The sequence below is a fragment of the Microcaecilia unicolor genome, chromosome 10, assembly GCF_901765095.1.
Source record: "Microcaecilia unicolor chromosome 10, aMicUni1.1, whole genome shotgun sequence".
In the NCBI taxonomy this organism is placed as follows: Eukaryota; Metazoa; Chordata; class Amphibia; order Gymnophiona; family Siphonopidae; genus Microcaecilia; species Microcaecilia unicolor.
The window spans coordinates 194,603,772-194,616,638 of record NC_044040.1 but is presented as its reverse complement, the minus strand read 5'-3'; the positions used below and the strand labels follow the sequence as shown (position 1 = coordinate 194,616,638).

The 12,867-nt window shown below is 41.4% G+C and overlaps 1 protein-coding gene across 4 annotated transcripts in view; it reads left to right on the top strand.

The window, feature by feature from the left end:
• Positions 1-12,867, top strand: part of GOLIM4 (golgi integral membrane protein 4) — a 119,329-nt gene that overhangs the window by 36,172 nt on the left and 70,290 nt on the right. For all 4 annotated transcript variants that reach the window (XM_030216652.1, XM_030216654.1, XM_030216655.1 and 1 more), the window contains exons 2-3: positions 4,619-4,693; positions 10,418-10,467. In XM_030216652.1, coding sequence (XP_030072512.1) covers positions 4,619-4,693; positions 10,418-10,467 — 125 coding nt within the window. The remainder of the gene's footprint in view (positions 1-4,618; positions 4,694-10,417; positions 10,468-12,867) is intronic.

Genomic DNA, 12,867 nt, shown 5'->3' with positions numbered 1-12,867 from the left:
GGCGGGACACTGAGAAGGAAGGCTGGAGGCGATGCGAGCCCAGCCTGCCGCCGCTGCGACCTCGAGTATGGAGGGGAGGATCGCTGGACATGGATGGGATGGGAGGGCAGAGGAGGGCAGGGGAGAATCGCTGGACATGGAGGGGGAGGTCAGGGGAGAGAGACGAGAAAACGCTTAGACGGCAGCCTTCCTAGAGCCCGTTTCATTTGCTTCGAAATGGGCGTGTTTGCTTGTATTCTATAGTTTATACAGTTAAAGTATTATAGAAAGTTTTTAATAAACAGGACAAAGCGGTGTACAGACTAAAATAAAAACTTGAAATGAACTCCATTTTTAGATAGGAAAGCTTGGAACCCCCCCCCCCCCCCCCCCCCCATATTTCAACAGACAAAACTCGAGTAATCGAGTACATATCCAGAGTTAACATTCCAGAACAGACATAACAACAGTCACATACTGAGGAAGCCTACCCTCCTATGCTGCAGACGGTCTCCCTCTTAGACCTTTTTGAAACACTTCACCAAAGATTTAAATTTTAAGAAATAAATTCAGTTCTGAATATACGAAGGAAGACAGTTCCAAGCAGCAGGTGCCAGAAAATAAAAGGTTCTGTGCCTGGCTGGTTCAAAATAATTCATGGGCTGTGTTTCGGCATGATGTGCTTGAATCAGCCCTCGAACTGTGATGTACCAAATTTCAAAATCTGAGTAGTCAGGATGCTTGAATATGCCTCGGCTGTCTTTTCATCAGTACCCACACTGCAAAAGTACAGTGTTAATTATGTGTGTAAGTTTTCATAAATTAAGTGAAATGGAGGTAAGAACATGAAAGCCATTCTGAATCAGACCAAAGGTCCATCAAGGCCTGCATTCTGTCTCAACAAGTGGCCTGTCTCGGACACGGATGTCCAGCTGTTTCTAAAAAGTAGATCTGTTTGAAATAGCTCATGTCTAAGGATGAACAATGGTTCTGCCAAGCCTACCTGACTAATATATCTTTTTTTTTTTTAAACTTCTCCTCCAGGAACGTGTCCAAACCTCTATTGAATCTCACTGTGTTGGTTTAATTGAGTTCCATCAACAAAGTGGAGGAGTGGCCTAGTGGTTAGGGTGGTGGACTTTGGTCCTGGGGAACTGAGGCACTGAGTTCGATTCCCACTTCAGGCACAGGCAGCTCCTTGTGACTCTGGGCAAGTCACTTAACCCTCCATTGCCCCATGTAAGCCGCATTGAGCCTGCCATGAGTGGGAAAGCGCGGGGTACAAATGTAACAAAAAAAAAATTACGCAGCTTCTTTAGATGCTATTTGGGGAGAGGGTGGGAAAAACTTTCTACAGTTTTTTTTTTTTTTTTTTTAATGTGCTGGCTATTGTTGTTTTGTGTGATTGATTGAAAGGTGTGGACAAAAGAGTGAAGAAACCCAACACGGCCGTGTTTCGGCCCGAAGGCCTGCCTCAGGGGTCTTGAACAACCTCTACAAAACATTAAAAGTAACATAGAAATGAATAAATTATACAATATAAAGTGACACCTAAGCATTCAAACCAACACGATAAAAACCATGTCTGACAACATATTTACAAAAAATCCTAACGTCAGTGGATTAATTAATTATTAATTATAAGAACGCATGGAATATGTATCCTTATCCGGTTTCCTCACTCTTTTGTTCCCTATCTCACGGTATCATGAGGGTTTTTAACCTCCTTTTTTTGTGGCTGGCATTGATTGAAAGGTTAACTAAGTGTTCCCTATTTTTTTTTAATTATTTATTTATTCATTTACATATATCATCAAACAAGAAGCTTCACTTGTCAAGAAAATAACTATGTTGTACATTCAAAAACAAAGGAAATAAATTGTTTAGCACAAATATGTACAAACTAGTTAATTAAAGTCCACATTATGGTGATTCAAAATTTACAATATGGAAATTTGAATTGAAATATAATAAGGAAAAGCCAAACTAGCACGGTTACTCATTGAGATACCATTATTCATTTAACCTAAAGCAAAAAGATCTAATTACTCCCTTGCGTCTTTGCTGCCAGGAAAGAGGACAGCTGTGAAGGATCATAGAATACATACTTATTAGACTAACTGTTCCCTGTTTAAGTGTTCACACCACACTCCTGGTTTTCAAAACTTCTGTAATATTCTGTCTTTTTTTGCCATGAGGCTATGCATGCACCGCCACTGAGCTTGGCTTGTTTCTTCTCGGTTTTGCCCGTGACAAGCCCCGACATGAACCACCCAGTACTAACGTAATGAACTGCCACTAAATATCGGGGGGGAAGGCCCGCTGATTAGGGTTTAAGTGGGCAGGAGCCTTTCTTGCCACTTAAGGCCCATTGAATATCGCCCTCCCCCACGTGTTTTATTTTTCCTAATTGAGTGGAAAATCTGAATTGCTTTTAGTTGGTTTTTAATCTAGTATAATAAAACGCAGCCTCAATGTTCTGAGGACACTGACATCACTCACACACCGGTTCGTGGTTTCATGGTGGTGAAGCCACACAACATCTTCATGCCCCGCTCTCGCGTCACACGTGATGACGTCGAGGGCGGAACACCAAAACAAATTAACGCATGGGGAGAAGTAGGGAAACACGCTCCGCGTGTTTCCCTACTCCTCCCCTTCCAACAAATCCCAGCCGCCGCTGACGTGCAGATGAACCCGGCCCCTTTCGCCACATAGCCCCGCCCTTTACAACTTACCGCCCCGCCCACAGTAGCACACGCTTAACCTCACCAACCTCCCTCCCCCCCTGTCACCTCCCCTCCCCTTACGCGTGTCTCCCTGGTGGTCTAGAGGTACCTGTTCGGTCGAGCCAGGAAAGAAAGAGCCCCCTCTTTCCTCCCGTAGCGGTGGCTTCCTTGCTGCATCGTGTGGGAGTTCGGCTCTCGGCGTTTGAAAATGGCCGCCGAGACTTCAACTCTCGGCGGCCATTTTGAAACGCCGAGAGCCGGGCTCCCACACGATGCAAGCTACCACAACTGCTACGGGCAGGAAAGAGGGGGCTCTTTCTTTCCTGCCCCGACCGAACAGGTACCGTAAGGGGAGGGGAAGGGAGTCCCGTGCCCGCTAGCGCCCGTTTTATCGGTGCCAGAAACGGGCCATTTTTACTAGTAGCAAAGAAAGCACGGCTAAGATGAGGATATTTCAGTTCTGGTGCTCTGAAGACCATTTTCTGCTCTGTTTGTATGAATGGCAGACACAAACCTCCTTTCATTATGCAGGAAAGGAGAAATGTGTTTTGCATTTTCATCTGCCTTATGACTGACTTTCTCTGGTCCACGAGATGCTCCATAATTTGAGCTTCATAGTCTCGAGTCCTGAGAGTGGATCGTCGCTGTGTTACTGTGCTTTCATTAGTTTTCTTCAGACATTTGGCAGTGGTAATTTTTGAAAATATTCATTATCTGCTTGCTTTTCTGCTTTTGCAGTTGCTTCTGCTGTATTAGTTTACCTTGACTGATGGAGGATGAACAGCGGAGCACCGATAAGTGACAGAGACTGATTAGTAACGCTGCTGTTACGCAAAACCAAAAAAAACAGTGCCAATAAATCACTATCTAAAGAGGCAGAAGATTGCATGTTGGCAGAATTAAGGCTGGTATTTTTTTCTGCTCCCTGCCTAGTACTTCTTGTAGCCCATATGCAAATGTTTTAATGCAAACTTCTTGCTTATGGAATACAGGAAACGTTCACCAGGTCAGGGCTAAGGATGGATGGGTGGGTTGTTCTAATATGAGTATTGCCAACGTTCTGTGTGATCTGCGTTGCTGTAGTCAAAGTAGAGTTGTCTAATAATACAATGAGAAATATGCAACTTAACGTTTGTCCTGTTTAAGTGCACGTTAAGTACCTAGATCCAGGGGTGGCAACCTCACCTCTTGAAGGCCACAACGCAGTTAGGTTTTTAGGATTTCCCCAGTGAATATGCACTGTCTGCTTTATATCCAGATAGATCTTCAGCATATTTATTGGGAAAATCCTGAAAACCAACTGCCTTGTGGCACTTGAGGACCAAGCTTGCCCACCCTTGATCTAGATAGTTTTCAGGATTTTCCCAATAAACATGCTGAAGATTTATCTAGATCAAGGGAAGGCAACATTGGTCCTCGAGGGCCACAAACCAGTTAGTTTTCAGGATTTTCCCCAATAAATATGCCTAACTGGCTTGTGGCCCTTGAGGACCAATGTTCCCTTGATCTAGATAAATCTTTAGCATGTTTATTGGGAAAATCCTGAAAACAAACTAGCTTGTGGCCCTTGAGGACCAAGCTTGCCCACCCTTGATCTAGATAGGCATATTTATTGGGAAAATCCTGAAAACCAACTGGGTCCCTTGATCTAGATAGATCTTCAGCAGGTTTGTTGGGAAAATCCTGAAAACCAACTGGCTTGTGGCCCTCGAGGATCAAGCTTGCCCACCCTTGATCTAGATATTATGTGATAAGTACAATGGAATGGTCAGTACTCCTGTTTTGAATGACTGATTTGATTGTTTCAGAGAGGAGCTGATATTATTTGTAAAATGTGTCATTTGTGTCTGATATTGGATTTGTCAGAATTGCTCTTGATCTGTGCATTTTTTTTTCTTTTCTTTTTTTAGTTGTGTATGAACACAGGTCTCGTTTAGAAAAATCGTTGCAGAAAGAAAGACTTGAACATAAGAAAGTAAAAGAAGGTAAAAAACGACAAATGTTTTTTGTTCTCTACGATTTCAGTTGCCTTGTCAAAAACAGTCTGCTAACCCATTGCAGTGTTGCAGCTGCATCCTCTGTGGGGTTTAACCGGGCAGAAACCTCTCCTGCCTGGTTAAACCAGTTTTGGAAATCGACCCTGCGTGATTTTAAGAGTGGGTTGTGTATCAGCAAAGCCAAGGAAAACTCCAGGATTGTATAGATCCGTTTGACAAGCTACATAAACTCTGTAAAATGAGGAAACCTTTGTTATGATTGATTTTTTTTTTTAAGGTTATCAATAGAAATAGAATAAAATAAAACATGGAAAAGAAAATAAGATACCTTTTTTTTTTATTGGACTAAATACATTTTTTGATTAGCTTTTGACGGTAGTCCCCCTTCATCAGATCAGGAAAAAAATATTCCCTTTTCCAAAAGAAATACTCTCATCCAGTCTCATGGTCCCCCCCCCCCCCCCCCCCCCCAATGTTTTGTAATGAGGGTTAATTAAACATAGCTGCTATGTACTGTGCCAACTGACACTTACGTCACTAGCAACACTTAGAGAAAGTAGCACCTGACTAGAGAACCTGGGGAGTTTCTAGGCTGTGATTCATGTACCTGAACTATTCCCATGTGAAGTATCACATTGTTTGTAGATGTGGAGGGAACTATGAAATGTTAGCTGGATATCTGGCACCCTCTAGTGGATAAGTGCATCTGTTATGGTTTACTCTAGCTCTCCTTTCTTTGCTGACACCAAATATGCACAGAAAACAAAACCATCCACCCTCCCCCCCCCCCCCCCAAAAAAAAAAAAAGTCTATATGTATATACAAGGCACCAACCTTAATACATTTCTTGGAGAGCAAGAGATGGCAGTGCTAAAAAAACGTAAGTGTTGTGAAAAGCATTTCCATGCTAAATCTTGAAGGGAAGGATTTTTGGGGAGCGGGGTGGGTTTGATGGGTGATGATCATGGGACTGGCAATAGAATTTATGGTTCATAATTTCTTTTTTTTAAACTCAGTCGGCTAATCTGATTTGATTGTTTTAACTCCAAAAGCAAAGAAATGCAAGAACTTATTTTTTCCAGCATCCTGGACATCGGGTTCTCGTACTATTTAGCAAGGAATATCATCAAAGGAGCCCTGTTCTCTGCAACACTTTGCTTCCCTTCAGTTCTACACGATGCAGTTGTGCATATCTCACTTCACAAGATTCAAGGAGTTTTGTCTCGGAACTTCTGTGTTGTCTGAGTGCGGAATGCACCTGATTTGTCAGCTTAGTGGACCGACCTAGTATTCTTCGTCAACCTCGCGAGTACTCCCTGGATCATCACATTTCATAGCACATATTTTACAGCGGGGAACCTACTGTAAAACTGCTTCCTTACTGATCCATATACCCGTCTGTCTTGCCTTGCACAGGATGCTCGGGCTATAGACTGGACTTGGCTGAAAATCTTACTTCGTATGCTCCATGGTGCACCTTAAGGGCTGCTGACCTTAAATTACTGGCTGTTCACCTCCCACTAAGATCTGCCTGGAATTTACGCAGAGAACAGCTTCCAGCCATCAGTCACCACTCCACCGTAATTTCTTCTCTTCTGAAATCGGAACCAATAACGGCCCAGATTTAAGTAGTGCAGGCGTTTGGGTACAGCACCAGCTCTGTTATCTTTTCTGTAATGGTTATTTGTCCTTTTTACTGTCTTTCTTTAAGATTTTTTTTTTTTTTTTTTGTTATTTTTAATTTTGTAGATGGCTTTGATGTTCATTTGAAAGGTGGTAAATCTTATCCTTCCATCCACGTGACATCCAAAACCCTGCACAAATTTCAAAGGAGGCCTAATACAGTGATACTTGTATTGCTTTATTGGCCTTGACCGACCCAGTTTCTTCAAAAGACTCTAGTCTCTCTGTCTCTGTACAGGCATTAATGCAATACAAGGCAGCTGTCTTGCATTCCAACCTCAAGTCCTTTCGTTCTGATGTCATGGAAGTTGAGCAGTGTCTAGTAGCTGCCTTGGGACTGTTATTCCCAATTCAGAGTATTTAAATGACGGCAAGGAAACCTTCCAGAAGATGTTCATATGCCCTTAAATGGAAAAGGCTTTCCATTTAGTGACCTACTAACAGCCAGGACCAATTTTGGTGTCCGCTAAATCCTGTACTCCAATACCTGTCTGTCAGAGTGCATCTCGATGCTCTCTTGTCTTACCCAATCAAGCTCCAGCTTCACAAATTCATGAGAAGCCTCCTTGTGAACCCTCTTATCCAGAAACCTCTGCTCCCATGGGACCTGAATGTCATGCTTTCTTCTCTCATGATACTATGGTTTTGAGCCAATCGAATTCTTATCGCTGAAGAATCTAACATGGTCAACACTTTGGCTAGAAGAGTTGGTGAACCTCAAGTCTTGCTCAACTATGAGCTTTATGCACAATAAAGTAGTTTTACAAACTCAATAGCACTGCCTACGTGCTAGCTAAATCACATAAGCATAAGTGCAGGAAAACCAATGTTTCCTCTAAGGAGTGGCCTGTTGTATGCAATCTTTTTTTTTTTTTTTTTTCAATTTGAGCAACAATTTTAAAAACCAACAATTTTTGAGTGCCAGTATTGGCAATGCATTTCTATATCTAGCACAACCCCCCCCCCCCCCCCCACACCATTTTTTGTGAGCAACCGTGTAAAACTCTGTGAGCGACGCTCCTAAAATGTACGAGCAATCGCTTATGTTCTCTGCTTAGAGGGAACATTGCTCTGGACTGTAAATGGGATCTTGCTTACTGCCTTAAAAGGACAGAATCCATCAAAGTCTGTGCAACCTTTTGTCTCTTTCAACCCCAACAGACTTGGGGCAAAGCATGCACCAGCTAATTGGCTAGTGTCCTATTCAGATCAATCATGATCATGCCAGTCGCTGATGTCTTAAACAAATCGGTCAAGCGTCATCAAGCCAGAGTCACTACCGCCACTGTACTAACATAGTAAATGATGGCAGATAAAGATCTGTACAGTCCATCCAGTCTGCCCAACAAGATAAACTCCTTATACATGTTTGCGATACTTCATATGTATACCCGAGTTTAATTTGTGCTTGCCTTTCTCAGGGCACAGACCGTAGAAGTCTGCCCAGCACTGTTCTGGTACGAAAAGTTCTGAAGATTCTGGAATCCTAAAGAGTTACAAGATTCTGGAATCCCAATTAGTAGCAACATTCCATGTAGAACCCCAAAGAGTAACATAGTAAATGATGACAGATAAAGACCTGAACGGTCCATCCAGTCTGCCCAACAAGATAGACTCCTTTTACATGGTATGTGATACTTTATATGTATACCCGAGTTTAATTTGTCCTTGCCATTTTCAGGGCACAGGCGTAGAGGTCTGCCCAGCACTGTTCTTGTACTAAAGTTTCAAAGCCCCTTAAAATGTGCACTCCAGACCATCCATATCTATTCAGTCACGATTGGGGCCCAGCACTGGTTTTGCTTCCCAATACCAGTGTTGCCACTCAATCTCCGCTAAGATTCCATGGATCCATTCCTTCTAAACAAGATTCCTTTGTGTTTATCCCACGCATGTTTGAATTCCGTTACTCTTTTCTCATGAAATTATATTTCTCATGAAATCCACTTCCCTGTAGAGTAACCACTTGGTCCTCACGTCATACTTTCACACTATTGCCTGGACCGGTCTTCAACCAGTGACCGTGATCGATTAATGTTTCACGTTAGCTTGTGGACAGATTGCTCCTGAGCTCTAAATTGTTTATCTAAGAAGGTAGTGTAAGCCTGTGTTTGAGAGTTATCCAGTTGTGTGCCTGTGTCGATCCAGCTTGTGAAAAACATAGTTGATTACCTATAACAGGTGTTCTCTGTAGACAGAATTAATGGGGCATAGAATTCCACCAGCCTTCTTGAGATTTAATCATGAGCTTTAAGCTAAGACTGAGGGAAGGGTTGCATGCGCTCGGAATTTAACACTGGTTTTCGGAGAGCTGTTGTGTTCCAGCAACCGTCGCCCAGTTGCGAGTCTGATTAATCCAGCTATGCATAGAGAAACCAGCCAGGCTTTCAAAATATCTCCAATGAATATGCATGAGAAAGAGATGCTGGTCCATATTAGTCATCCGATTTATTTTTTTGGCCACTTGAGGTGAAATGGAGTTTTTTTTTTTTTTTTTAAAGCTTGTAATCTAGTCTGTTCAAGGGGATTTTTCTTTTACCAAGAGCAGGCAGCCACCAAAGCAAGCTTTGCTATATACCATGCTGCCAACTAACACATCAAGCCAGATTCAGCATAAGGGGCTTTTCATCTTGTAATGTAGTGTATATGATACACAGGACAGATGCCAAGAATCAAATCACATTAACTAACTTAGTGTAGTTTTGTTTCATTTGATATACCATCTCCATTGCTATATCTGCAAATAGGTGGGAAAATGTGGGATACAAATGTAACAAATATCAAGGTAGTTCACAAAGAAAAGATTATAACCAATACATATCACAAAACAAAAACACAGACCTCGGGCTTATTACATCAGGAGTGGTGGAAGAAAATCCCCCGATAGCAGGGGAAGGAATGGATCTTACTTCTTTCCTTGAAAGTTCATTGGAGATAATTGCTCAGAGGTTGACTCTGCTTGTTACTTTTGTGCTGGAGCCTGACAGGAATGCTGTATTAAGGCTTTCCTTGAGACACTTAGAAAATCTGTTTCTGGGCTCAAAAATTTGTATTTTTCCTGATCTCTCAAGGCCTACACAGATGAGACGGAGGGCCTTTTTGGAACTCCGCCCTAGGGTGGTGGCCCTGGGAGCAACTTTCATATTACGTTTTCCTTGTTATTGTAATGTAATGCTTGAGGGTAAACAGTTTCAATTTGTAGACCCAAAACAGTTAAAACAATTTCTAGATGCTAGAGTGGAATTGAATGTTGTGTGCCCTCCCTAAATGCAGGCTGGGGTCTGAACCAGAGGTTGCAACCATTAGTTCGTAATTATTGCTATATGTTTTATTTTTAAATTCTAAATTCTTGGATCCCAAATTTCCTAACTTGTGAACAGAAAGGCTGTTAATGATATTTCCTTTTATTTCTTTTTTGCCTCTTGTATAAATGCCGATTGCATTCTCACGTATTGTGATGATATATTGAAATATATGAATAAAGAAATAATAAAAAAAAAAAAAAAAAAAACACAGACATAGGATCAGATGCCACTAAACAGAGAATGACTTCAGCACTAACCACCTCCAGTGCAGTAAACATTCTCAGTAGGAGGCTACAGTCAAAATAATCATTGGCCACTATATCCCCAATATTACCTGAGTTGTACAAAAACTTAGATTGGGTGCCCTCTAGGGACAGAGAAAGTACCTCATGTAATGTGTACAGTGCTGCATAGGTCTAGTAGCACTATAGAAATGATTAGTAGCAATTAGAGAAAAACACTTCGCCATGTCCAGCGTTTCATTTGCAGAGAATGTGTTGAGGTGGTTTAATTCAGCTTTCGCTGTGATCTTTTATATGAGACACATTAGAGTTTCTTTGACGAGAGAGTAACTGATGACTTTGTAGCTGCTCAGATTTTTATTAGATAAACCAGCAGTAACTGTCCACTGCCTGTTTTATAAAACTAAATATTAACTCCACTCTCTGGTTACTGTATTCCATCTGTGATAGAACTGTGTCATTTTTTTTTCTTTTATTTGCAGATTTTCTTGTCTATAAACTAGAAGCACAAGAAACACTAAATAAAGGAAGGGTAAGTGTATTTTTTTTTATCCCCCTTCCTGAAAGTTAGCAATACAGTTTAAATAGGAGAGCGAGTTTTAAAACGGTCTACTTCACTGCAAAGTCTGTGTGTGCTTTTTACCCACGTGATCTGAGCACTAGACTTCAGCCTCATGTCCTATGTACATACTTCCACTTTAAAAATTTCCTCACCTGAAAATTACCTGTGGAGACTCGCAAGTACTTTTTCCAACTAAAACAATAACCCAGTTTTAAAAATCCCAAAGTACGTACAAGTGGAGCAATTCCTGCTCTCACTCCACCCTGGAAACACTTCCAGTGAATGGGTTAACCCCGGGATTCTATATAGCGCACAGGAATTCAAACCTGTTCCATAACAATGTGCATAAGCTAATTGGTTAACAAGCTAATCAGTGTTGATAATTGAATGTTAACCAATTATCAGCACTAATTGGCATTAACTATAATTTACGTGCAGAACTGTAAGTGTACTCTTTTTAATGTGGTATGCATGCGTAAATTCGAAGTTGCGCAGTTGAAAAGTGGGCGTGGATGGGCGAGTCATGGGCATTTGTAAAATCCATGCGCATTTACGGAATACACCCGGTCAGCGCATAATTTGGGACTTATTCCAGGTTTCACTTGGCGTAACTGCCTGTGACTAACATGGAACGCCTAAATTAAGGCGTACTTTATAGAATAGGCTTAGGTGGAATTTCATTTCAGCGTTTTTTTTTTTTTTTTTAAGGCTTGATTATATAGAGTTTTGTCCTAAACATATACACAGAGGGAACAATTTTCAAATTGATCTTTTGGACTGAATTCTACAAATGTTTGCCTAAAAAAAGCAACCCTCGGACTTAGGTGCCGTTTATAGAATAGCGCTTAGTGCCAGGACCCATGACTAATTTATACCAACAAAACCTTGGTGTAAATCCCTCAAATTCTATAATAATGTGCATAAATTAAAGGAACACCTTTAAGTCTCTCATGGCCCTCATAACCATGCCCCCTTTTGGACCCGTGCCTACATTTAGGTACGTAAGTTTTAATTAAAGCCAAATAGTTTCGGTAACTTCTTGTTAAAATTCCAGTTCAGTGCCAATTCATTCAAGTTTGATTTTTTTTTTAACTGAATTTGCTAATCGAATGTGAAGAATTTTATTGATGTGATATTGTGTTTGTCATTTGATGTAAACCGCATTGGATCCAGAGATGAGGATATAGCGGTATATAAGAGATGCATTGGTGTCAAAGTGCACACGCAAATGTTGGCGTGCAGCCAAATTTGTGCATGCAATTTAAAGCACTGTTTATAGAATTTGGGGGTTTACAGGTAGTGAATGAATGACTTGGAAATTGTCCTCTTCATGATTGTTGTGCCCAAGTGCAGATTTTCTTCTCATGTGTAGCTAGCCTTGGGGCCCTTTTACTGAGGCGCACTGAAAAATGGCCTGCGCCGATATAGGCGCGTCTTTTGGACGCGCGCAGGTCCATTTTTCAGTGTGCCTGGGAAAAAGACCTTTTTTTGTGGCCGAAAATGGACGTTCAGCAAAATTAAAACCAGCAAGCGGCCATTTTCCACCTGAGACCTTACTGCCACCCATTGACTTAGCGGTAAGGTCTCGCACGTTAACCGGGCTGTAATCGTCATTGTGCGTAAACTGCCAATTAGCACTGGGTAAGCGCGTTTTAGACGTGTGTCAAAAATGAAATTACCGCCCGGGGCACGCGGTAGCCGAGCGGTAGTTCCAATTTGACGTTCATTGGATGCACATAGGTGCCTACGTGACTTAGTAAAAGGGGCCCCTTTATTATTTAAAAAAAAATAGTGTAGAGCTGAGAAGGTTATAAAAACAGGTAGCTTGTGCCCTGAAAAAGACAGGTACAAATCAAGGTAAGGTATACACATGAGTTCATCTTGTTGGGCAGACTGGATGGACCGTGCAGGTCTTTTTCTGCCGTCATCTACTTTGTTACTATGTAGTAAATTATCTTTTGTGGGATACTGTGTAAGGCACAGCTTTCCAAAATGTGGGTCACGACATGGGTGGGACCTCCATAGATGCATCATTATTCTGCCTAGAGAATGACACGGGGATGGGGACAGAGCCCACAGGGATGGGGACAAACTTTATCCCCGTGTCATTTTCTACTTTGAAGCCTGTTAATAAACTGTAATGTTATTTATGTTTGAGTGATGCCTACAAAGATATTTAGATTTTTTTGGAAAAACAATCAATAGAAATAAAACAAAATAAAACATGGAAAAGAAAATAAGATACCTTTTTTATTGGACATGACATAATACATTTCTTGATTAGCTTTCGAAGGTTGCCCTTCTTCGTCAGATCGGAAATAAGCAAATGTTGGTAGGTGACAGTTTATATAAGTGAAACATCAAAGCATT